Raw genomic sequence first — 27,157 nt, 5'->3', positions numbered from 1 at the left:
AAAAAAAAAAGAAAAAAATTACAAAATATACACATATATAGATACACATGCAGGAAAATACTTGTCAGCATATAGGACAAATTTTTTAATTGCTTACTTCTGGGGAATAGTATTAAAGAACGGGGAACTGTTGCATTAGTTATTTCTATACTGTTTGATTACAGATGAATTTGTATGTATTATTCCAAGTTTAAGAAATAAAGGAGAGCTATAAGAAATATCTAAAAGAAAAAAAAAATCTAACAGAGAAAGTAGCATAGGGGCACCTCGCTGACTCAGTTGGAACAGCATGCAACTCTTGATCTCAGAGTCATGAGTTTGAGCTCCCCACTGGCTGTAAAGATTACTAAAAACAAACAACCCCCCCCAAAACCAACCAACCGAAAAAAAAAAAAAAACCCCACAAAACTAAGGGGGGAAAAAAAAAGCATGAATGTTAAATTGCTCAGATCCAGGTTCAAATCTCAACCTGCAAATTAGAACTATATGACTTTCAGGAAGGTTTTAAGTCTGAACAGTTATTTTTAAAGCACAGATAAAAGTACCAGATTAAAAATACTACCCCAGGGGTACCTGGGTGGCTCAGTGGGTTAAGGCCTCTGCCTTCAGCTCGGGTTGTGATCCCGGGTCCTGGGATGGAGCCCCGAGTCGGGCTCTCTGCTTGGCGGGGAGCCTGCTTCCTTCTCTCTCTCTCTGCCTGCCTCTCTATTTGTGATCTCTGTCTGACAAATAAATAAATAAAATCTTAAAAAAAAAATAAAAATAAAAATACTACCCCATAGGTTACCTTAAAGATTAATAAATTAACATGCAAAATGTCTATTAGTGCAACACCAGGTGAATTAATTTGCTTCCAGCTTTTTGTTGAGACAGGTTCTTTATCTATCCCTTGTTCAGTGGAGTCTTCAGAACAACCTCATGAGTATGTACCAAAGTCATTCCAATTCATTCATGGGAAGAGGATACATTTTAAATGAACTTGCCTAGCCAGTGAGAGGTGAACCCAGGATTCAAAGCTAGGAAAGACTGACATCAAAGGTGCTGTTCTGGTTAACTATGCTCTAGGCCCTAAGTAAATGATGCTCTTGTTTTTTTCTTCTCTCTTTATTTCTTGTCAGCACTGAGTGTTGATAACTAATCTTATAGAAAACAGGATTCACAATCTTAAAAAAACCTCATCATTATCAGATCACTAATTGTTAAACCTTTTTAGCATTGGTTAACCAGAAAGTTTCATTAGGTAGAACAGCCTCCTCTCAGTGAATTTTGGGTAATCAAGAAGTCACCATATGAAATAAATATGCTCAAGTTAAGAAACTAAGCTAAAGAATATATTGATTTTCAGCATTTTAGACAGCGGTAAGTTCTATGGAGAGAAAAATTCAGAAGAAACAAATTACACTTTTATTTTTAAAAAATATTTATTTGACACAGAGAGAGAGAGCACAAGCAGGAGTGGCTGGCAGAGGGAGAAGCAGACTCCTCACTGAGCAGGGAGCCACAAGTGGGGCTTGATCCAAGGACTCTGGGATCATGACCTGAACGGAAGGCAGATGCTTAACCACCTGAGCCACCCAGGCGCCCCTCGATTACACTTTTAAAAACCAAGACTTATTCTACAAGGGCCTATTTAGCCAGAGAGATTCCATCGGGTTAAACAGTGATTTTGTTGTTTATGCAGTTAAACTTAAACTGACCCTGCCCCCCGCCCACCCCCCACCCCGGGAACTTACTTAAAAGCAAGTTCCAGAAACCAGTCCCAGGTAACAAAGCCCAGATACAAGGGAAGGTCTGGCCAGGTGGAGATATCTAATCAGTGGGGCGCACATACTGTCTCCCTAGCAACCAAGGAGTGTGGGTCCTGCCTTTTGGGCGCCAATTCTGACCAAGGTGATAGGCTAGTTCAAAAATCTACTAAGGTAAATTGTAATTCAATTGGCCACCTGTGGGTGACCTAGCATGACTATGCAGCTTTCTCTGTGTGTTACAATCTCATTGGCCACCTGTGTGTGGCCAGGCCCAACCACATGGACTTTGCTCTATCTATAAAAGTGAGTCTGTAAGGCAGGGAGGGGTCTCCTCTTTGTAAGAGACAGCCCCGGCTGGTCGGTTTGATTCTCGATGCTTGGTGTGAAATAAAGCTTTGCTTGACCTTCGCTTTGAATCAGTCTCGCTCCTTTGATCACGGACCCATTATTGTGGGACCTTTCAATTCTATGGGAAACCTTTAATGCCCCCAAGTATTTCATGTGTCTGCTTCTCTAAGCTGTGGTGAGCCCCGAAGAAGCCCTGGGACAGGGGGTGGCTTGTGTGTGGGGGGGGCTATGCTATCTCACCAAGGCTTTGAGACATTCAGTGTTTGTAACTGCAGCACATTGAATTATAGAAGAAATACAAAGGGGGTTCCTCTGATCCCAAATGAGAGGATTTTCACCAGGATGGTGGCCAGCTGATGTCATTCATCTAATTATGCACATGTCTTCTTGGGGGAAAGCAAAGTGCTTTGTAAATAAGTCAGAGGATTCTTTTACATTTCTCGGCAATGTGAGTACACAAGTGAGGTTTTCTTGGTCTTTATAAAATGAATACTGAAGTCAGAGAGAAACCAGGTGTCTGATGCTTCAGCTCTGAAAATGTAAGAAAACGTGGGCAAGACAGTCGAGATTACAAATGGGCTGTAGATCTTTTAAGATTTGGATAAAAACAAAAGAGAATATCCTTTATATCTATACCTACAGAATTATCACACAAAGCCAAATCTCAAATGTCACTTACTCCATAAATCCTTTCCTTTTCCTTAGCTACAGACATCTCTTCTTCCTCTAACCTCACTTAACATTTTACCTGAACTTCCTACATCACTTATCTCCTTTGTATCCTAATTATGTATGTTCCCCGATGAGGCTGAAAGATCTTTGAATCCAACATCTGTGGCTCATTCGTTTCCTTTGTCTGATCCTTCTTTGTATTCATCCTAGGTCTCTCTCATTTCAAAGTCAATGCTCTAATTAACTCTACCATGAACCCCGTCTAAAGCTTTACCTCTGTTTTTAGTTACTGGGTTAGTTTGAGATGGTTCCATAGATGAGGGTTTGAAGTCAAAATCTAGATGGAAAGGAGTCAGGCAAAAAAGGAAGTTGGAATTGAGAGAGGTTAGCAATAAAAGCATGGGCTTTCCTAGGAGAGTGACCGCTTAGCGAAGAGTTTTCATGCTTAAATGAGGCACAGAATGAAACAATGTGGGTTCTGTTTGAGAAAAGAATGGCTCACATGTGTTAGGCAACCTTTAAAATACCCCTCTGACCAGGAGCTTAGAAATCAGGAATCAGGCAGGGATGGGAAGAGGAAAATAGGTCAGCAAGCATGACTTCCAAAGCACAATTACATCACGGTGGTTTGAAGACCATCTGGCTGATGGATGGTGGCCCAGTGACACCCAAGATGATTCAGCTAATTTGGGTAGCTGGGTGTTCCCTTCCTTTCTTGCTGATCCTCAAACCACCTGTCCAAAGCTGCCTGTGCCGCCAAGGCTGCTCAAGGGCTCAAGGACAATGACCTTTCCCCATGAAGACCACAGATAGTAGCTTCTGTGGTGAATTATGTTTTCAAGATGAATAAAAAGAAAAAGCAAGACACCTGAATGTATGCCTAACACAGCCTTTACACCAAAATAAATAAGTAAATAAATAAATAAATAAATAAAAAGAAAAAAGATGATAAAAAAGGTTGTTCAATCCTCAGAGAAGTCCTTTCCAAACCTTCAGGAAGTTCTAAATTCCCTCCCCTGGGTTCCTCAAAATCTACATATAGTGATGATAGATTTTATTTTTATACTACTTAATTTTTTCATACCCTCTATTTACCTATAGTTTCCCTCAACTACACAGTGAGAACACGAGAACAGGAATTTATATTTTTATTTGAAAGTGGGTTATCAGGCGCCCCTGGGTGACTCAGTCAGTTAAGCATCAACTCTTGGTTTCGGCTCAGGTCATGATGTCAGGGTCCTGGGATTGAGCCTGGCATCAGTCTCTGTGCTAAATGGGGAGTCTGCTTGTCCCTCTCCCTCTGTTCCTCCCCCCACTCACACTTGCTCTCTCTTAAAATAAATAAATAAATCTTAAAAAAATGAAGAAAGCAAGTTATCAATAAAAGCTAAATTAGTCAAGGATGTTCCTGCGGACTGGAAAAGCCACACTTCCGATCAGTTAAATGCTCTACAATGTTGTTCCCTATCCTCTTTCCTCATTTAACATGATGAACCAGCATATTAGTATATACAACTGTTTTCCTAAGCAAATTAAACAACAACAACAACAAAATGGCAACTATACCTCCTTGATACAAAGAAGTTTTTTATAAATAAAAAACTTATGGGGTGCCTGGGTGGCTCAGTGGGTTGAGGCCTCTGCCTTTGGCTCGGGTTATGATCCCAGGGTCGTGGGATCGAGTCCCACATTGGGCTCCTTGCTCAGCAGGAAGCCTGCTTCCCCTTCCTCTCTGCCTGCTTCTCTGCCTACTTGTCATCTCTGTCAAATTAAAAAAAAAAAAACAAAAACAAAAACAAAAAAAAAAACACCTTATATTGGTCTTACCATCCCATTTCTCAAGCCCAATGCTCTCTTCCAAAAAAACCACAGGATGATTTATTCATCTCTTTGCCAGTCTAAATTCACAAATATTTCTTTTTGCAGTCATGTTGACTGGATGTGACAAATCAAATTTTTTTATTCTACCCCCATCATAAAGCATATTTTCCTAGGCTATTCAGAATTCTGGGAAGGCAGTGCACAATTACAGGTAAAATGAGAATTATGCTAATAGCATTCCCTGGGTAATCAACCTGTCCATTCTTTGGGAGGCCTGTGTCGTCTCACTTAGTATTCAAAAAAGAACAACTTCTGAGAAAAAGAAAAAATGAAGTTGCTTGCTTCTATAAAGATATTCTAAAAGATTCATCCTGTCTTGTCGAGGAAAGGAATAAGTACCTTGCAACCCAAGTATACTTGAGCTTTGAGCACCTCTTAAAAGACCAGAGCAGTGGCTTTCTAATTGGGTTTCCCTCTCAGAGACATCCTTGATGTTGCTATTAGACGACCTACCTCAAACAGAGCTCTGATCAGACTATTTCATTGTTCAAAATGCCTTCAACAACTCTAAGGGCTGAATACATGAAATTCAAACCTTCTGAGATTTAAATTCAAGTCTGTCTCATTTGACCTCAATTGATTTTTCAAACCTCATCTTGTATTATTGTACCCTTAGATTCTTCTCCCCATTCCACATCCCAGTTTTTCTTATTTCCATGTTTTTGTTTGTGCTATTCCCACATTCTTATCTAATCATATTCCTATTTTAAAATCCAATGGACAACAGAAATAGCTGTTCTCTTACCAGGAAATACTATTATCTTCTCTGAACTCCTCCTAAAGCTTTATCTCTTGGGACATTTATTTTAGTAATATACATATCTTATTTTCTTTATAAGACTAGAAGTTCTTTGAGGTTAAGAGACTATGTACATGATCTACAAAGTGGATATCTGATAAATACCATAATAAATTAAATCAGTAAGAAGTATTCAACATTGAATTGAAGCATCAAGGCTATAGTAGAAAAGCTTAAATATAGTTCACCCCATTTACTGGTTCAACAAATATTAAGCAAGTGCTATAGGCCAGACTCTGGGAACGCAGTGGTCAAGAAGACAGTAAGCCCAGCAAGAAGCCTACAATTTAGTGTGGTGCATATAGTCGTAGATTTTTTATTTTTAATGAAGCCTTTTATTCTTGGTCAAATATTTATTATTTTTAAATTAATATATAATGTATTATTTATTTCAGGGGTATAGGTCTGTGATTCATCAGTCTTGTATAATACCCAGTGTTCATTACAACACATACCCAATGTCCATCCCCCTGCCACCCCATCCCCTACCCCCCCTCCCCTCCAGCAACCCTCAGTTTGTTTCCTATGATTAAGAGTCTCTCATGGTTTGTCTCCCTCTCTGGTTTTGTCTTGTTTCACTTTTTTTCCTCTCTTCCCATATGACCCTCTACCTTGTTTCTTATATTCCACGTATCAGTGAGATCATATGATAATTGTCTTTCTCTATAGTCATACATTTTTAAAATAATCAGATAGTGAGAGAATTACAAGCAATATAGTCTTAGTTGAGAAACTCCTTTAGAAATGGGTCCCTCTTTTCTATAGGCCCAGGTGGCATCACACAAAGGACAATTTTTATTTTTTAAATGAACCATGAACATTATTTAACTATGAAGGAGAGTTAAGATTACTTAAGGGAATGATGTGATCATAATAATATCTCACATTTATTATATTTTATTATATTTTAAGTGCTAGGCATTATTTTATTGTTTTTAAAAGATTTTATTTATTTATTTGGGAGAGAGAGAGAGAGAGGGAGCAGGAGCAGGGGAGAAGGACAAAGGGAGAGGGAGAATCAGATCTCCTGCTGAGCAGGAAGTCAGATGAGGTGCTCTGGGATCATGACCTGAGCCAAAGGTAGAGGCTTAAGTGACTGAGGCACTTAGGCGCCCCTATTTTACTCATTTTGAATCATAGAAAACTTGGAGGAGTCTTCCAAAAACAATTCTTCAAGGAACTATTGGTTGTGGATTAATAAAGAGGAAGTGGAAAGGCAACCCAGGTATTAGAAACAACAGGAACAAAGACATAAGTATTGGAGAGACCAAGATGTGTGTGTGTCTGTTGCGGGAGTGGGGGCAGGGGTACAAGGAAGGAATCAACAGATAGATGGAGAGTGTCTAGTGCTTTATTATGCATTAATGAGAAAAGAAAGCTGATTAGTAGAGGTTGGGGAGGTAAATACAAAGCCTTAATTCTAACCTTGAAACAAAGATCTGCTAGGCAAGAGGTATAAAAGGTTTTGGAGCAAGAGCACACATACATTAATACAGTTAAGAAAATAAATCCTGTGTTGCATGCAACTGCTGAAAACGGAAGATGCTGGAGGCCGGGAGTTTTGCTAGAGGGCTGTAATAATATAAGTATAATCACAACTAAAATGAGTTCTTACTGTGTGCCAAGAATAATGCTAAGCATTTTATAAACATGATTCAATTCTTCCACAAATACATAGAAGTAATTATTACTATCAATCTTCCCTTTCCATGTGAGGACATGCAAGCTTGTGGACCTTAACTGGCTCAAGTTCACTCTGCCAGTAAATGGCAGAACAAAGATTAAGACTCAGATCTGCTCAACTTCCAAGCTTGTGTTCTTCATCACTGTACCATACAGCTGCCACAGTAATACAATCACCAAGAATATAGCAACAGGAATGCTAATAATCCTTTATATATGTATATAGCTACACGGATTCTAAAATACTTTCACCTACATTTAGTGCTTGATCCTCATGACTGCCTGCTGACGCAGCCAGGGGAGGTTATGAACATGGCTTTAAAGAAAAAGCAATGCTTTGAGAGGGTAACTACCTTAACAAGGTCAGATGCCCAAGAGGTGACTGGTAGAGCTAAAACAAGAACCCACACCTTCAGACTTCTTATTAGATGTTCTGCCACCACTCTTGTTTGCTCTGCTGGCCCACGACTGCATGACATGATTTTGTTCTCTGCCATATCCCCAGTGTCCAAAACAGTACCCGACACATAGTCAGGGCTCAATAAATATTTGCTCAATAAGGAAATGAACATGAGATCCCATTCGTATATAAAATGGTTATTCAATGTGCTGAACCATTATCAGGCCCAACTTAATAATGCTATGGTTGTATTTCATCTATTTGGTTATGATTTAAATGGGCTGGTGCTTTCAGCAATATGTCAGATATGAGTTATGCTTAAGTACTTACTAGAAACGGCTGAGGAGGGAAAAGGCCTTGTGAGAGCGTCACAGGCAAGTGGGAAGGGATAAGGAAGTGGATGCGAGCCCAGGGCATACCTCAGACTTCACATAGCACCCCGAGGAGGGGTATCACTCATCATTTGCTGGCAGTTGCTGGAGGCTGATAGTTCAGAGAAAAACTAAAAAACCCTCTTTATAATATAATTCAATTCACATATTCAATTATAATATAAATATTTTTATTTTTTTACTGGTGACTGAATAATTAGAACCCATTTCTGTGGTTAGCACAATTAAAAACATGAAAAAAAACCCCCAAATATTAAAACAGTAGCTAATATTGTATAATATACTTAAAAATTGAGTTAAATATACTGAAATACTTGAAGAAATTAACAGCTTACAGTTATTAAATGTACTTTCCGCTTTGAGCTGTACTAAATGTTTTATATATATTACCTCCTTTGCTCTTTACAAGTCTATGATTGTTGGGTGGTGACACCCGTAGGTGCAGATGAAGAAGCTGATCCTAATAACATACCCACCTCTGGGCATGTGGGCATACGACTTAGCCTCTCAAGACCCCAGTCTCTTCTTCTGCAATGTGGGAATAATAATAATACTGTCTCTCAAAGGCCTGGATGTAAGTGGGACAGGAGACCACATTTGAAGGCCTCTAAGACAGTGTTCGACAGAGTAGACACAAGATTCAATCATCCCCTTAAAATTCAGTTCCAAGGGGATATTTTGATGGGTACATTCATAACTAACAATACAACAGAAAAAAATTATTCTAAAACAATTCCTCTTATTCTCCCCACTCCCTCCAACGATTTATAGGACATTCTGTAAACACAAAAAGATGAAGAATTAAGTACTAGTGTTTACTGAGTAAACACCATGTGTCAGGCACGAAGATACATATGTCTTATTTAATCTTATCAACTCTATGAGGCGAAACTATTGTTACCCTTCTACAGATACGTAAAGCCATGACAGAAGAGGTAACGCATTGTCCAAGGCCCAGTGTCTAGAATATAGTTATGCTAGGATTTGAACAGAAACAGTATGGGTCTGGGGCCCCTCCTTTCTACCACCGTAACTGCCTACCCTAGGTTTCAACTAGAATGAATGTCCCAGTGCTGGCAAGCTTTGGCTAAATGGCTATTGGTGGGGAGTCAATACCTATCACCATAGTCTTTTCAGGTAGCGAGTGGTCAATCTAAGTGAAAATTCTGAACTTGTATAGCTTATGACTCAGCAATTGTACTTTGGGGGAAATCTTTGCTATAGAAATAAAAGCATTATTTGGTAACAATTCTCTCACACACACTCATCATCTTTATTTTGGTATTCTTATACTGGCAAGACATCAGAACATCATCTAAATATTTGTCAGCTGGAAAAAAAAAAGGATAATCAGAGTGTATTAAAATATGGCCACTACATTAAGCAAAAAAACCCAAGTTTTTTAAAAAAATGAGTAGAATCTATTCCAGAAGGATGTATAACATGCATCTCAAATTTAACCTATCTAATACAGACCTCTTAATTTCTGCTTCCCTGCTGAAGAACAGCTATTCTCCAACAGACTGTAATAAATGGCACCGCTATCCATCTAATTGCTCAAGCCAAAAATCTAGATTTATTCATGCTCTATTTCTTCTCAGTTCCCATATTTAATCAATCAAGTCTGATTCAACACCCAGAACACCAAGAATCCACTCACTTTTCTTTGCCTCCAACACCAAACCACAATTTTCATCTACCTGCAAACAGGTCTCATGTGGGTCTCTACCTCTTAGCCTATTTCTTGTACCTTCCTGCAGTCCATTCTCTACCTAGTAGACTGTACACTGAATCACCTCATTCGCCTTCACTGGTTTCCTGGCACAAATAGGCTAAAACCCAAACTTCTCACTCTGACTCAAAGCTCCCGCCCCATTACCACCCTCCAAGCTCCAAGTATGCCTCTGGCCATATCCGTCCAAAGCCCCAGCACATCCTCCCTTGAGAGTTATTTCTGTCCTCCCTACAAAGAAAGCTCTTCCCCTTTATTTCTGTGTCTGGCTCCTTACCATTTTCATCTTATTTACAGTTCACCTTGTCCAAGATGAAGTGGTCACAAGCTACCTTCCCTATTTTAATTCCCTGCAAGGCACTGACCACTACTGATAATTCTCTTGGTGTATTTATTCACTAATTTCCTCATTAGAATGTAAGCTGAACCACAGCAAGGAGCATTCTTTTTTATTCATACCCGTGTCTCTCATCCCAAAGACTTCCTTATGCATAACATGCACTCCCTGCATGCTTGTTGAATGGAAAGGATGTATTGTATACAGTTGAGTTTTTACTAGAAGAGGTATTATTCTCATGTATAGCTGTTTATTCTTGTTGTAGAAGAAAAGGAAGTATGGAAGTATGGAAGTAAGGAAGTATGGAAGTATGGAAGAAATATGGAAAAATACTAAAGAATAACTTCCTCAGGGAGGGGGGAAAGGAAAATTAACTTTTTCCCCTAATAATTCTGCATGGCTTGATTATTTACAATAAGGATGTATTTCTTTTTGGAATTAAAAATACTTCAATAGGGGCACCTAGGTGGCTCAGAGTGTTAAAGCCTCTGCCTTCGGCTCAGGTCATGATCCCAGGGTCCTGGGATCGAGCCCCACATCGGGCTCTTTCCTTGGTGGGGAGCCTGCTTCCTCCTCTCTCTCTCTGCCTGCCTCTCTGCCTACTTGTGATCTCTCTCTGTACAATAAATAAATAAAATCTTTAAAAAAAAAAAAAAATAAAAAAAAAATAAAAATACTTCAATAAATAAAAATGTGAAGAGAGTGTAATATTCCCTCAGCTGAGGAGACACTTGATTATATAGCTATCTGATATATGTCTGTCTAACTCTAGAAGGTGATCAACGTGATCGCAATCTTGTACTAGTAATTTCTCCATTAATAAAGTAATTATTTAAAGATATTTGTGATCATAGATAGTAGGTATTAAAGTGTTTTGAGGGGCATCTAGGTGGCTCAGTGGGTTAAGCCGTTGCCTTCAGTTCAGGTCATGATCTCAGGGTCCTGGGATCGAGCCCCATATCAGGCTTTCTGCTCAGCAGGGAGCCTGCTTCCCTCTCTCTCTCTTCCTGCCTCTCTGCTTACTTGTGATCTCTGTCAAATAAATAAATAAATAAATAATCTAAAAAAAAAAAATAAAGTGTTTTGAAACTATAGAGAAAGAGGTAATGATGGTTACCAGAGGCGAGGGAGATGGGGAGATGGATTAAATAGGTGATGGAGATTAAGGAGTACACGTGTCCTGATGAGCACTAGGTGATGTATGCATTTACTGAATCACTCTATTGTACACCTGAAACTGATATCACACTGTAAGTTAACTAACTGAAATTTAAATAAAAGCTCAAAAAAATAAATTAAAAAAAAAGAGATAGTTTTTCTAATAAACTCTGAAATGCCCAACTTTAAGGAACTTCAAGGAAAGAAATATTCTTATGTTAAGTTTTAATGTGTTTAATATAATTTTATATTACTTTTTTTTCTTTTCTTTTCTTTTTTTTTTTTTTTTTTTTTTTTTGAGGAAGGGGTGGAGAGAGCAAGAGAGATAATCTTAAGCAGGCTCCACACTCAGCATAGAACCCAAGGCTGGGCTCAATCTCATGACCCTGAGATGACTTGAGCTGAAATCAAGAGATACCACCTAACACCAGTTAGAATGGTAAAAATTAACAAGACAGGAAACAAACGTTGGCAAGGATGTGAAGAAGGGGGAACCCTCTTACACTGTTGGTGGGAATGTAAGCTGGTGTAGCCACTCTGGAAAAGAATATGGAGGTTCTAAAAGATCTTAAGAATAGAGCTACCCTACAACCCAGCAATTACACTACTGAGTATTTATCTCAAAATACAGATGTAGTGAAAAGAAGGGGCACATACACCCCAATGTTCATCGCAGCAATATCCACAACACAGCCAGACTGTGGAAGGAGCTGGGATGCCCTTCAACAGAGGAATGGATCAAGAAGATGTGGTCCATATATACAATGGAATATTACTGAGCCATCAGAAAGAATGAATATCCACCATTTGCATCAACACAGATGGTACTAGAAGGGATTATGCTAAGTGAAGTAAGTCAAGCAGAGAAAGACAATTATCACATTGTTTCACTCATATGTGGAACATAAGGAATAGCACAGAGGACAAGGGAGGGAAAACTGAACGGGAAGAAATCAGAGAGGGAGATAAACCATGAGAGACTCTGGACCCTGGGAAACAAACTGAGAGTTACAGAAGAGAGGGGGTGGGGGGGATGGGGTAACCGGGTGATGGGTATTAAGGAGGGCACGTGTTGTGATGAGCACTGAGTGTTATATGTAACTAATGGATCACTGAACACTACATCAAAAACTAATGATGTACTTATACGTTGGCTAACTGAACTTTAAAAAAAAAAAAAGAGACGCTTAACCCACTGAGCCACTATTTTATATTACTAGATGCCCCTATTTTATATTACTTTATAATCCTCAAATACTTTCTAATTAGAGAAATTCCCTATTTAACAAATTCTATGAATTTGGAATACCAGATACTGAAAATCAAAACTGCTAGATTTGAAAAAAAATAATCCTGACAAATCCATCAAAATCACTACATGGTAACTGGGAGCCATCTTACCTCAATAGAAGATGGGGAGCTTGATGGTACTGGAAAGGGAGCAACAGCCATCTGATTGACTGCATCTTCATTTCTGTGGATGTGAAAATAGGCAGAATCAGTACACAGCAAATGCTAAGTTTCTGGTTCAAATAACAACCATTTCCTCTGTTCAAAATGTATACAAAGCACCTTAGAATAATAATATGCACAAATATATACTGGTTTTAAGCTTGCAAAGCTACTAAGCACACCAAGGGATATACTGGCCCAGGAACACTGGGAAATGGTTTCTAGTGACAGAGAATGATGATGCTAGGGGTGAGCTAGATCCTGCTAAGTAAGTCGGGTGCTGCTGGGGATCATTTTGGAAAGACATCAACTCTCTCAGCACTGCGGAGTATAAATTTTTCAAATGGCCGTGTTTAACCTCTCGGCCCATTAATGTCCAGAGCATTTTGTTCTTTGAACTGGAAAGGTTCCCGGCCTCCTCACTTGGCTTCTAACTTTGTTTTGCCAAGTGAAGGATGATGCCAAATGAAGGGATGCGTACAACAGGCCCTCCATGGGTGGACACTGTGAGGTGTGATGGATGGGGAGAGCTGAGATCCAGACAGATAATGCTTTGTGGGTTAATTCAACGCCTCCTCATCATAATGGAAGCAGAGGTGGTGGGAGATAACATTCATCACCAGGGCCAGAGGCACAGAACAATTCCTAGAATACCAGCTCTAATTATTTGGACCTATTTCCATGACATTACCACCAGCAAATGATAAGCAGCGGTTCTGTGGGAGATCTAACCTTTACTCTTCATTCATGACGCAAAACCATTATAATTATCTTAAGATTTATGGGACGTTTGACTTTAGGTTTCACAGTATAAACCATGGGAGATCACAAAAATGCTTCTTCCTGGTATGCAAAGACCTAAGACTCCTCACAGATCTCTTCCCATATGACCATATTCATATTCAGGATAGCCACTCCCTGATTTGGAAGGGCACTCAAAATCCATCCCCATTTTATTTTTTACTTCTTACCCACTAGAAAAAATCCATTGGTCTATGTCATTCCTGCTTTGCTGCTTTAATCCTATCACTGCCTTTACCTGAAACGTCTGTCTTTATTATAATCCACCCATCCTTCTCCTCCGGTTTGAGTTCAATAGCCTTAAGCAGGTGAATTACTCCCTTAAGTAAAAAGACCATCTATGTATTGATGTCTTCCAAATTCATGTAGTTAGCCCAGGTCTTTTTCTGAGCTTAATATCTGATCTCTAACTCCTACTTTATATCTCCACTGGATGTCTTCTTACAAGTATCTCAAATAAAATAGATCTCTTATTACCACTCAGTCACCGGAACGTTCCACAATCAATCCTCCTCATTTGAGTAAATGTTAACAGTGTTCACAGAGTTATTCAACCAGGAACCAAAGAGGCACTCTTGAAACCTCTAATCCCTCAACTGTATATCCAATCAAGAAGTCTTGTTGATTCTATCTTCAAAACGTATCTTGAGTTTTTCCACTTATTTCCATCCTATCCTAGGGCAAGCTATTATCATTTCTTTCTTCCTTTTCTCTCTTCCTTTTTTTTTAGTAGACTCCATGCCCAGTGTGAAGCCCAACATGGGGTTTGAACTCATGACCCTGAGATCAAGACCTGAGCTGAGACTGACAGTTGGACATCCAACCAACTGATTCATCCTGGTGCCCCTAGCTATGACCATTTCTCACCAGAGTTAATATAAGAGCATTGTATTTAGTCTCCCTACTTATATAGTCTTTATCCTTTCTCCAATCTATTCTTCACCCAGCAGAGTTATTATGGCTCTAAATCTGATTATATTTCTACATAAATCTGATTATCTTTCTATCCCCTGCTTAAAATCCTCCTATGGCTTCTTATTATCCTTAGGATCAAGTCCACAACTTTGGGGGAGGCTATAAGGCCTTGAGTGGTCTGCCCCAGCCCCCATCTCTGGCTTCCTCTTGTTCTCTCCTCTCCTGACTCACTTTGCTCCAGTCCAGCTACTTGAGATTTCTTTCCATTTCTCAGCTGAGCTAAACTCCATCCACCTCAGGGCACTTTCTAGCCCTATCCTCTTCTGTTCTGCATGTCTGTTCCTCAAATCCTTTGTCTGATTCGTGCTCTTATTTCTTCTTCGTAGCTGACCACAAACATCGTTTCCTGAAACAAGTCTTCCAGGAGCTCCATTGTATGTGCATAGCACCCTATACAAAGGTTGCAGTTCTGTGTCTTTCATAATTTACCTAACTGATCTGTATGAACACGTGCTTCCAATCTGCCTTCCTAGATGGTAAACACTCCAAGGACAGGAGGCTTGTCTTTCCTATTCTCTCTCGTATTATCTAGGGCAAACAGTGCCTGGCAAATGGTCTATCCTAACATAGTTGTTAAATGAACTGGACTGCAAGAATTCAATTGAACTGTGTGAATTCTAGGCTGATGTAAATTCTTTGTGGAATGAAGCAGAGTATAAATAAAGGCATGAAGTCTAGGTACCATTCCTTATTCTAACCTTCTGAGAGTCTTGGATTATCTCGCATATGAGCCAAACCAAAGCAAAAAGGGGATAAAACTAAAACCGAAAAGTGACAGTGCATGAAGAATGTATCTGGTTTTTTCTGACACTATTACAGATGCCTTGAGCATGCGCTAATTATATTATGAGATGGCTACTGTTTTTCAGGGAGTACAATCCATTCCTTAGCAGTTTGCTCATATAGGAAGAAGTAATCAGTTACCTTTGGATAAGTAACAGCATTTTCAAAGTGGAAATTCCCTTTTGCATTCATTTTCCTTCATTGAATAACACAACAGAACTCAGCTTTAGCTAAGAGCTGAAAGCCAAGGGGACCTGTCTGCTCCAGATTCAGAGCTCATGGGGCTGAGTATATCTGGCAGTAATTAAGCAGATGGCTTTTCATACTTCTTTCAAAGGTTACTAGCATTAAAAATATGGCTGCACATAAATTCTTATTGAGAAGTCATGATTACCTGGACCAAGTTACTTCACATCAGCCAAGTTATCCCTTCATAATTTAATGGTTTTCTCTAAATTAGTATGACTTTAATGGCCTTTAAATTCCACATTAATTTTTTTTTAACTCACAAAATAGAAAACCTACAATTACTCTCAATAGAGAGAAGGAAACTGCTTTAAGAAGTTACTTTTCATAATCCTTTATAATCCACTTACTAGGGAGTGTTCACATACCTCCACATCAAGCAAGGAAAGATCTGACAATTTTAAAGAGAAGTGAGTAGCAAGAGGGAAGCCAAAGGAGAGAAGGCATTTATACTTCAAATAAGCAGTTAACCTGAAAGACTTCTGGGGACTCTCCCAACCCTCCTCTCCTATGATTCTCATAAGGAATAAAATCTGTTTGCTTCATAACTTTCCTTTCCTTTCTAGGATAATTAATGTAAGTTTCTTAGGCCCAGGTGCCCCATACAGGACACAATCAGAAATTGTAATTGCTTGTTGGTATTTTATAATTATCTTTAACAGCTGTTGAGAGAGGTAATGGGATGCCACCATGGGTAAGGGAATAGTTTTCCAGAGTACAGAACCCTGCATGTATATATGCCTGTATCATTGTATTTGCTATGCTCTATTGAAATCATCTGTGCTCTTCTTTCTCCTTCTCCAAGCTCAGGGATGGGATCTTATCTCCGCATCCCCCTAGCCTGCAACAGAGTACCTGATAGAGAGTACTGTTGAATAAAGGTGATCTTAACAAGGTAAGAAAAAGATATGGAAGCAGAACTATCAAAACTATGCCCTGAGTTTTTCAAGCTATTTCAATGAATTAATGACAGTATACTGCCTCCAGCCAGGCAGCTATGAGTATCTGCCACCTTAACGGACATTTCCTGGGGGTCTGTACAGGTCACAGCGATTCCCTGAAGGGACCAGAGTAGCAATGTCTATTGTGTAACAATGATGATCTGCCTCAACCTCAGTGGATGTAGGGGGCAAACACCTGTCTTAGTTTGGGCCAATCAGATTCTTTCCCAGGGACTCAAAATGTAGAGCAGGCACAAAGATCTCGAGTGTAATAGCTAGATAATACCAATGGAAATGCTCAAGGCTAAAGAGGGGGTTTAGACGTCCCTTCTGAGGATGACTCAGCAGTCATCCTGGCTCCTTTTCTTCAGCCTTAGCTGTATGGCTCCTTAAGAGTCCCTGAGACATCCCTGTATTCTTACAATGCATTCTCCTTTTAATTTAAGCTGGCCAGGATTTACTTTAATTCACTGAAACTCAGTAATATAAGTCTGATTTTGTTTTGAATATATATATATGTATATATATATATATGTTTATTTATTATTTATACTATAGGTACAAAGATAAATAAAACATCATTCCTGGTGTTGATGATATTAGCAATTAGTGAGGACTATAGCTACACAGTGAGGAATGCATGTCTGCATGTCTGCTGATATTAGCAATTAGTGAGGATATTAGCAATTAGTGAGGACTATAGCTAAATAAGCAAACAATTATAATAATGGAATTACTATACAGCAACTGTCAATTTAGTTTTTCTCCAAAAGGATGCTAGAAACACTCCCAGTTCAGTTTCTTGTTTGTGGAATATATTTATATATTCTACACATTCTAGGACCTGATTTCAATTTTATTGTTATAAAATACACCCGCTGGTACTTGGTGTTAGGCAGAATTCTGAGAAGGTTCCCAAGATTCCTGCCCCTGGTTTACATACTGAATAGGATCAATTTCAATTCCATGATTAGGTTATATTATACAGCACGGCTGATTCTAAGACAAAGATTATCATGTTGGCCTGACCTAATCACATGGGTCCTTCAACTCTGGAGATTTTACTTCTCAGAGCTTCAGTGCCCTATGTTCTAAATCAGTAGGCTGTCTCACATGAATCCTAAGGAATGCGTGGAGGTCAGAGACAGGAAGTCAGAGATTAGAAGCACCACTGCTGGTCTGAGGATTATGAAAGCCATGTAACAATAAATGTGAATGGGGTGCCTGGGTGGCTCAGTGGGTTAAAGCCTCTGCCTTCAGCTCAGGTCATGATCCCAGGGTCCTGGGATCCAGCCCCACATCAGGCTCTCAGCTCCACGAAGAACCTGCTTCCTCTTCTCTCTGCCTACTTGTGATTTCTGTCTGTCAAATAAATAAATAAAATCTTAAACAACAACAACAATGAATGTGAATGGCCTCTAGGAGCAGAGAGTAGTCCTCACTTGAGAATCAGCAAGGAACTAAAGGACATCATCTAAGATGAACCTGAAAACTGATTTTTTCCCAAGGCTCCAGATGAGAACTCAGCTTGGCCAAGACACCAATTTCTGCCTTGTGATACACTAAGCAGAGAACTCAACTACACTGTACCACACTTTTGATCTACAGAGCTTTGAGCTAATAAATGGGTGTTGTTTTGAGCCATTACATTGGTGGCAACTTGTTAAACAGCAAAAGAAAACAAATACATGATAAAACTCTTGGATTTGGAAAACATGGTCACCAGAAACATAACATTTGAGTTCTTACCATGTACCGCTGTTCTAAATGCTTTTCATAGATTAACTCTATGTGGTAATTACAATTATTTTCTTCATTTTACACAGAGGGTAAGCACACTGACTAAACTAAAAAAGCTAATGAATAGCAGAGCTGAGATTCCCACCTGACAGTCTAGCTTCAAGATCTGTTCTTCTACGTGCCTGGGTGGCTCAGTGGGTTAAGCCTCTGCCTTCGGCTCGGGTCATGATCTCGGGGTCCTGGGATCGAGTCCCGCATCGGGCTCTCTGCTCAGCAGGGAGCCTGCTTCCCTTCCTCTCTCTGCCTGCCTCTCTGTGATCTCTGTCTGTCAAATAAATAAATAAAATCTTTAAATAAAAAAAAAAAAAAAAAAAAAAAAAAGATCTGTTCTTCTACGTGCCTGGGTGGCTCAGTTGGTTAAACCATTGCCTTTGGCTCAAGTCAAGATCCTGGAGTCCCAGGATGGAGTCCTGAATCCAGCTCCCTGCTCAGCGGGGAGTCTGCTTCTCCTTCTGACCCTTCCCCTTCTCATGCTCTCTCTCAAATAAGTAGATAAAACCTTAAACAAAACAAAACAAAAAAAAAGATCTACTCTTCTGACTACCACACTACAGTGTTTCCCATTTTAGCAGCCTCTCCCAGAACCACATGTATCTTCTTCTCTTATATACCCAAGCCAATATTCCCAAACCAAAAGTTCGACTGGGTCATAATGTACTCTTAAAGCTCTTTCATAATTTTCTTTAGGGTAAAAAGCATGAAAGGTCTGAGTTGGTTCACTCTATCAACTTTTCATACTTAAGTTCCAAGTGTCAGGTTTTCGTTGCCGAGTCCTTGTATAGATATAATGACTGTAAAGTGCTTTAAAATACTCATCAAACATGACAGTGCAGGTAACATGGTAAAAAATAGAGCAGAGTGTAAGTCCCTCAGTATTCTTCTGTGATAGTAATTAGAGCTGTTCATAAATCCTCTGGCTTATACTTTTCTTCTCCTTTAAAGTTGAGTCACTATTTGAACCAAATACTCGGTAATCATGGAAATACATGTTGAGATCTTGCCTTGGGTATCGGAAGGACCAGGGAGAGCAGTGAGGCCCCTTGCTGAACCCTGATGGACATGTAACACAATGAAGCAATAAACCCCTGCTGCTTTAAGCCACTGAGATTTGGCTATAAGTTCACTGAAGCATAACTTGAGTTTATCTTGACTCAAACATGCTCTATACAAGTTGATTCTATAATAATTATTTTTAAAAGTCATGCTTCTACTGTAGTCAGAACAGCTAAAAACGAGTAACAACCCAAATGTCCACATACAGCAAAATGGACCAACAAATTATGGTATGTCCGTAGATTGGAATCTTAGTCACAGAAGGGACAAACTACAGATACACATACCAACATGGGTAAGTCTCGAAAAAAATTACGTAAAATGAAAGAAACCAGACACAAAAGAATTAATCCTATTTGATTCTATTTACATGAAGCTCAAGAACAGCTTAAACTAATCTATGATGACAGAAATCAGGAAATGTTATCTAGGGACGACTAGAAAGGAGCACCAGCCAGCTTTCTGGGATGAATGAATGTTCTATGTATTTGTTTTGGGTGATGGTTACACAAGTGTATGTTTTGTATTCTCAAAACAACAATCTGAACACATCAAGTTTATTGCACTGAGTGTAACTAATGCCCCAATTAAAAAATTAATTCATTGTTATATCAAAGTAAGAGAACTATGCTATTCTGGAAAGAAAGCTAGAGTGAGGCAGACCTAGGCAAAGGTACAGATTCTATCACTAAGATATAAGCAAGATACCAAGCAACTTTTTAAAATCTTGGTTTCTTAACCTATAAAACTGGGAGAGTGGGGTGCCTGGGTGGCTCCATCAGTTAAGTGCCTGCCTTTGGCTCAGGTCATGATCCCACTGTCCTGGGACTGAGTCCTGCATTGGGCTCCCTGCTCAGTGGGAAGCCTGGTTCTCCCTCTGCCTGCTGCTCCCCCTCCTTGTGCTCTCTCTGACAAATAAATAAACTCTTGAAAATTGGGATAGTATCTTTTAACAGAACTGTTGTAAGATAAGGTCAATGTCAAAGCACGACAGCACAATAACAATCGTTAACATTTACTGTTTTATGGTTTCATGATGTCCAGTCTCAGATGCTTAAGTTTCCAGGGACTAAGAGCGCTGTTACCATTAACTCATTCAACCATTAACCCTTATATCCAAAGAAATGGATGGTTTCATTCTAAATTTCATTCTTCCCTCTCTTTTTCTCTAGTCCCAGAGCCCCCATCCTAATTCATGGACTTTTCACTTTTTCTATACTATAGCAAGAGTAACCTTACTGGCTTCGTTGTTCTGCTTTCTCTATGTCTCAGTGAATCCAAATCACTTCTCAATTATGAAAAACACCCCCTTTTCGACAAGCTTGAAAATGCAATCGGAATAACTCAGTATCACAGAGTTCCCCCTATAGGTGCTTGTTTTGCCTGATATATAATTATTTATTTATATATCTTAGAAGTTCTTAAAGGACTTCTTATGTATGTATTTATTTATTTTTAAGATTTTATTTATTTGTTTGAGATACAGAGAGATCACAAGTAGGCAAATAGGCAGACAGAGGGTGGGGTGGGGGGAAGCAGGCTCCCCGCCGAGCAGGGCTCCATCCCAGGACCCCGAGGTCATGACCTGAGCCCAAGGCAGAGGCTTAACCCACCAAGCCACCCAGGTGCCCAGGCACCCCAAGAACTTATTTAACTCTATGGTCTTATTAGCATCTGAAAGTACTTCAAAATGCTTGAATTAAGTTTGTGCATGCAGTTTGGGACTCAATTCTTTCCTATGTAAATCTACCCAGGTATCATTAATTAGCTTTTGCTGAACTCACTTCTCCAACAGTAATCTCTCCCTCCTCTGCATTTCTAAACTATTTACATAGCTTTTCTCGGTAACGTCATTCTATCCTTCCAGGAATACTTTACTGCAATCTTGGAAGCACATACATGTCATATACAGGGATTTGTTGATAAAACCCCATACCCTTATTGCTCATCCATCAAAGTTATAACCATAATTCATACTGTAAATCTCTTAGGATTTCATTAACATGTTACTTGAAGCATTTATCCAACAACTATTGACTACTTCCTTAGAATAAATAGGAGATACTCTCTCCAATATAACCTCTAAAAGAACACGACAAATTATGGTAAAAGAAAGATTAGTGGGCTCTGAGAAGAACACACTTATTCTTCAGGAAAGCACGATGAGCTCATGACAACAATTTATGAATGAGGAAAAGAAAATGTGATGTAATCAGTGGTATATGTATGTGAATGCAGAATGCCTTAACTTTTCATTTATCACAGTCAGGGATCTAAGGAGCATTTCTACATCTTTCAAAGTGAGTGTGTTCCATCTAAAATCCATATGGAATCTCAAAGGACCCTGAACAGCCAAAACAATCTTTGAAAAAGAAAAAGTTGGAGGTCTCACCCTTCCTGATTTCAAAACTTACTACAAAGCTAGAGAATGAAAACAGTGTGATACTGGCATAGTGAGAGATGTACAGACCCATGAAACAGAAGAGAGAGTCACGAAACGAACTCTCACATATTTGGTCAAATGATTTTCAACAAGGATGCCAGAATCATTCAATGGGGGTGGAGGGGGTGGGCAGGGAAGCTGATCTTTTCAACAAACGGCGCTAGGAAAACTAGATATCCATATGCAAAAAAATAAAGTTGGATCTTTCCCTTACACCACTTTCAAAATTAATTCAAAATGGATCAAAGTCCTAGACATAGGACTTAAAACAGTAACACTCTTAGAAGAAAACATGGAGGAAAAGCTTTGTGTCATTAAATTTGCAATGATACCCTGCATAGGAGACCAAAAGCACAAGGAGCAACAACAAATAGATAAACTGGACTACAATGAAATGAAAAATTTCTGTGCATCAAAGGACACAATCAACACAGTGAAGGGGCAACCCATGAAATGACAGAACACATTTGCAAATTATAGATCTGATAAGGGCTTAATATCCAGAATATATAGAGAATTCCTACAATTCAACAACGAAATAAACTGATAAAAAAAAAATAGGCAAGGGGCACCTCGGTGGCTCAGTGGGTTAAGCCTCTACCTTTGGCTCAGGTCATGGTCTCGGGATCCTGGAATGGAGCCCCACATCAGGGTCTCTGGTCAGCAGGGAGCCTGCTTCCCCCTCTCCCTCTGCCTGCCTCTCTGCCTACTTGTGATCTCTCTCTGCCAAATAAATAATTAAAATCTTTGAAAAAAACATAGGCAAAAAAGTTGAAAATAAATTTCTGCAAAGATGACATACATATGGCCAATATACACACGAAAAGACGCTCAGCATCACTAATGAGCAGAGAAATGCAAATCAAAACCACAGTGAGATACCCCTCACACCCAAGATGATGGCTACTATCGAAAACCCCGTAAATATCAAGTGTTGGTGAGGTTGTGAGGAAACTGGAACACTTGTCCACTGCTGGTAGGATGTCATGGTAGGCTGCTATGGAAAACAGTACAAAGCCTCTTCAGGAAATTAAAAATGGAATAACTATATGATTTAGCAATTCTACTTCTAGGTACATATCCCAAAGAGATTCTTGAAGTCATCTGTACTCTCCTGTTCATAGTAGCACTACTCACAAAAATTCAAAGGCAGCAGCAATCCAAGTGTCCCCTGACAGGAAAATGGATAAAATACATGTATATACAAACAATGGAGCATTATTCAGCATTAAAAAGGAGAAAAATTTTGACAGCCTATAACATGCATGAACCTTGAAAACTTTTAAGTGAATGAAATAAGCCAGTAACAAAAGGACAAATGCTGTATAATTCCATTTTTATAAGGTACCTAGTATAGTTAGAGACAGAAAGTAGAATGATAGTTGCCAGCGGCTGTGGGTGGGGAGAGGGAGAATGGGGAATTCTTCTTTTTATTATTATTATTTTTACCAGGTACAGATTTTTATCCATTTGGAGATGGACAGTGGTCGTGCTTGTATAACAACATGAATATTCTTAATGTCACTGAAGGGTACACTTAAAATGGTTAAGATGGTAGATTTCATGTTAACACAGATTTCATGATTTAAAAAAATTTTCTGAGACCAAAAATAATTGTGCAAGTATGATGAGAATATATACTTAGACTATAACTTAAATATCATTATTGTCTTCTGGACTCTTGCCGTCCTGCCATTTGGAAATTCATGTTCACTAAACCCATAGGATCTTATTTTTTCCCAACAAAACAGCACTGTATCAAAGACAGAAGTTATGTGCCTGAATTCAGCTTGGATAGCTGAGTAGGTAGATTTCACTGTTTTGAAACCTGTTCTAAAATGCTTACAACTACAATCTAGTTCCTCACATATTGTTTAAACACACACACACACACACACACAATGAATAATGAGGAACACATGAACACAGCTAAATAGGTCTAGATATTATTTTCTGATTATACTAAATATAGTGATGTAAGACATTTGAGGATAGAAAAAATAAACTCTATGTTTGTTATATTAATTGGGACATGACACTGAATTAACATTTGGCAGGGAAAGCTCGATAATAAATGAACCAGAAGTCACATACACAACAAAGCACATCATTACATTTCATTGGGAGCAAAACTCCTTCCTGAAGAGATACCAGGATATATTTCTAACTCTATGAACAGACTGAATAGTTTTCAATTTCCAATTGGATGAAACCACCAAAACAGCAATATGCTGAATCTGAAATAAATGACCAACGATAGAATCATGAAATTTATTTACTTGGCATTCCCAACAATACCAACAACTAATGAGGGCTTTTGGGAGTAACTCAGCATCCAGACCCACATTTCACAAAGGTGGCCCCAGGCAAGTTCTGAATGATTATTGCCAGTTGTGCAGAGGAAAAGGTGACTCATAAAATATTTGGCAATGCAGGTTGGCGGAAGGGTTGATGTGGGGAGCATAGGATGGATGGGATGACTTAGCCTAATAAATTTCTCTAAGAGGTTCTTTCTGAAAGATAATATAGTAGATACCCTTAGCCACCTTCTCCTTATCCTGTCTGGCAAAGGACTAATGTTCAGATATCCAGCCCTCCCCAAAAGGCCATGTTCTGGGGAAAGGTAACTTCCCCCCACCCCAGGTATGTAAGTCCAGAATGAATCCTGCCTGATTCCTCTGAGATAATCACGGCAATCTCATGCCAAGAGCCAGGGAATGGTCTGACAGTAGAAATGTACCATCCTAGAGATCCTCAGCAAAGACTTGCTCAGGGGTCTTGTGCTTTCTAAATAAGTCTGAAGGATAAAAAATTCTCAGAATCAAGGTTAAAAGCCTACAGGTGACAGGAAAATGTACAGAAAGAACCAAATATCTTACTCTGGTTGTTCATGATTTGTTCAGATAGCTCACTTTTATCACTCTTCCCATTCATTAGGATTCTTTGGCAGCAAGCAAGAGAAATGAAGTTGGACCAACTAAAGCAAAAGGGAATTTATTAAAGGGATACTGGGATCTCACAAAACACAGGCAGGCTACATGATTGGACTTGGAACATACAGAAACTAAGAGACCTCCAGAGGACAAGGAAGCAAGAAAACAGAATGAAGTCATAGAAGAAACCTCCCATTAAGGCCTTGGGTTTTCATAAATAAACACCATTCATATAAAATCACTCATGTTACTTGCTTCCTATTTTAAGCTAAGTACCATATTGCTCAAGCATAGGTCACATGACCAACACCTCAGCAGTGAACTACATGGCTCCTTCAGCTTCCACAAAGGGAGAGAGGCATCTAGATGCTCTGGCTCTACTATTCCACCACAGTACATACACTGTGTGTGCGTGTGTGTGTGTGTGTGTGTGTGTGTGTGTGTCAGAGATTCTATGAGGATAGGAGTAAAAATATTGACCAGCCAACAAAACAAAAAAAACAAAAATGAAGAGAAAACTGCCCACTTCATCTCTGTAACCAGACACTGTTAGAGGTTTCTGAGTGCTAAAAGAAATCAAACAAATACAGTCTTCATTCCCCCAAGATGGTACTATGTTAAGGAAGGGGGGGGTAGCAAAGAAAAATAATGACCAATTCTGTTCATGAAATAAAAATGATTTTCTAAGATATTTTATAAGTCATGCAAGAAAGTTTGGTAGCGGGGCGCCTGGGTGGCTCAGTGGGTTAAGCCTCTGCCTTCAGCTCAGGTCATGATCCCAGGATCCTGGGATCGAGCCCCACGTTGGGCTCTCTGCTCAGCAGGGAACCTGCTTCCTCCTCTCTCTCTGCCTGCCTCTCCACCTACTTGTGATCTCTGTCTGTCAAATAAATAAATAAAATCCTTAAAAAAAAAAAAAAGAAAAAAGAAAGTTTGGTAGCAACACTTTACCTAATACACCGGATGCACTGGATTCAGGAATGATCATGCAAAATTTGGGGTCACTTCACATGGATTAGGTACAACCGCCCTCAAAAAAGGGAAAATGTATGGCTCCCGTGGCTATTCAAAAGAGTATGCCATAGGCTTTCAAGATGATTCCAGAAATGTACGACCCAACGGAATCGTCACTGGATTAAATGCACAGCTTCCCCAGGCGAACACAGTCGGTCAAGGGAACGATGCTTCTTATTTGGATGCATAAATTCCAGTGTCTTGACAAAAGATCAAAATACTCCAATTCCACTTTGTCCTTGAACTAAAAGGCTTATAAATTCTACTTATAAATAGAAGTTTAATAAACGAGGTTACTCTTTAATATGGAGAGTATAGGAAACAAGTACTGAAAAATGAAGCAAGTGTCAACATTTCAGAGCACTTGAGACACTCCCATAGGTCTAACACGTGCTCCAACTGAACAAAGAAACAGAAGAGCCCTGAAATTAAAGAGGGTCTCTAACTTTCTTTCTCCCACAATTGCCAGTAAGAACTCTATGTTAATGACAGGCCTCTTCCTCAAAACTTGGTATATATCCCATGGATGATATTTAATTGTGCACTCAGATTTCTTTAATGACCCCAAAGAGTCAGAAGGATGCTTCCTCACAGATTTCAAAGTGGCCAATGTACACAGTTGTATTCATCCAGTGACACTTTCCTAAAGTAGGACTGCTTTTCTCCTGGTAGTAAATGTTCAGATACAGATATCCATTGGGTATACTATCCAATTCCAGAAACTTCTGGGTTTCTGTGCATACTACAATTTTGTTTCCTCATCCTTCAGATCTAAGCTCCAGCATCTTTCTCTGTAATACCTTCCTGAAGGCTCCAAATATTAGGTTACTTATGTCTCCCCTATGTTCTTCCCTTTTTTTTTTTTAAGATTTTATTTATTTATTTGACACACAGAGAGAGATCACAAGCAGGCAGAGAGGCAGGCAGAGAGAGGGGGAAGCAGGCTCCCTGATGAGCAGAGAGGCCAATGAGGGGCTCAATTCAATGATCCTGAGATCATGACCTGAGCCGAAGGCAGAGGTTTAACCCACTGAGCCACCCAGGCACCCCTCTCCCCTATAGCACCTTTATCCCTGGATAAGGTTCAGATTGCTTACTCTCTGCCTCCTCATTCAAGGTAGAGCTTGTGTTCTTTCTATCACTGACTCCACAGCCCCAGCACAAGTAGGCACTCAGCAAATACTTGTTGATTAAATGCATAAATAGTTCTTTATGGAAGTAAAACTCTTGCTTATTCCCACAATCCTTCTTCCCTCTTTATTTAGATAGACTTGAGAGCATAGTAAGGATTTTTAAAACAGGCATTCAGTTTGCTTCTTCAGGTGGACTTCTCCCACAGATGACTCTGACATTCACAATAATTTCAGGTCAATGTCATCTTTTAGGGATATGGCCAGAGGATATCGAGCTACACTATATTTTTAATTACAAAACAAGACATATGTTCAATCGATACTGTATGGTGGCTCCCACGGTGAGTCCACTTTGACTCAGTGGGGCCTGACAGCCAGAACTAAATCTTTCCATGGGGTTCAGTTTCACTTGGCCTCCTCTAGCCCCAGGAGT

At 39.4% G+C, this 27,157-nt stretch overlaps 1 protein-coding gene across 1 annotated transcript in view; it reads right to left on the bottom strand.

Moving 5' to 3' along the window:
• PATJ (PATJ crumbs cell polarity complex component) overlaps positions 1 to 27,157 on the bottom strand; it is a 362,302-nt gene that overhangs the window by 91,203 nt on the left and 243,942 nt on the right. The window contains exon 30 of the mRNA XM_032839752.1: positions 12,552 to 12,624. Within this exon, the coding sequence (XP_032695643.1) occupies positions 12,552 to 12,624 (73 nt within the window). The remainder of the gene's footprint in view (positions 1 to 12,551; positions 12,625 to 27,157) is intronic.

The sequence above is a fragment of the Lontra canadensis genome, unplaced genomic scaffold (genome assembly GCF_010015895.1).
Source record: "Lontra canadensis isolate GAN:19392208 unplaced genomic scaffold, GSC_riverotter_1.0 scaffold109, whole genome shotgun sequence".
Lineage (NCBI taxonomy): Eukaryota > Metazoa > Chordata > Mammalia > Carnivora > Mustelidae > Lontra > Lontra canadensis.
This window is presented reverse-complemented; position numbering and strand designations above follow the sequence as displayed.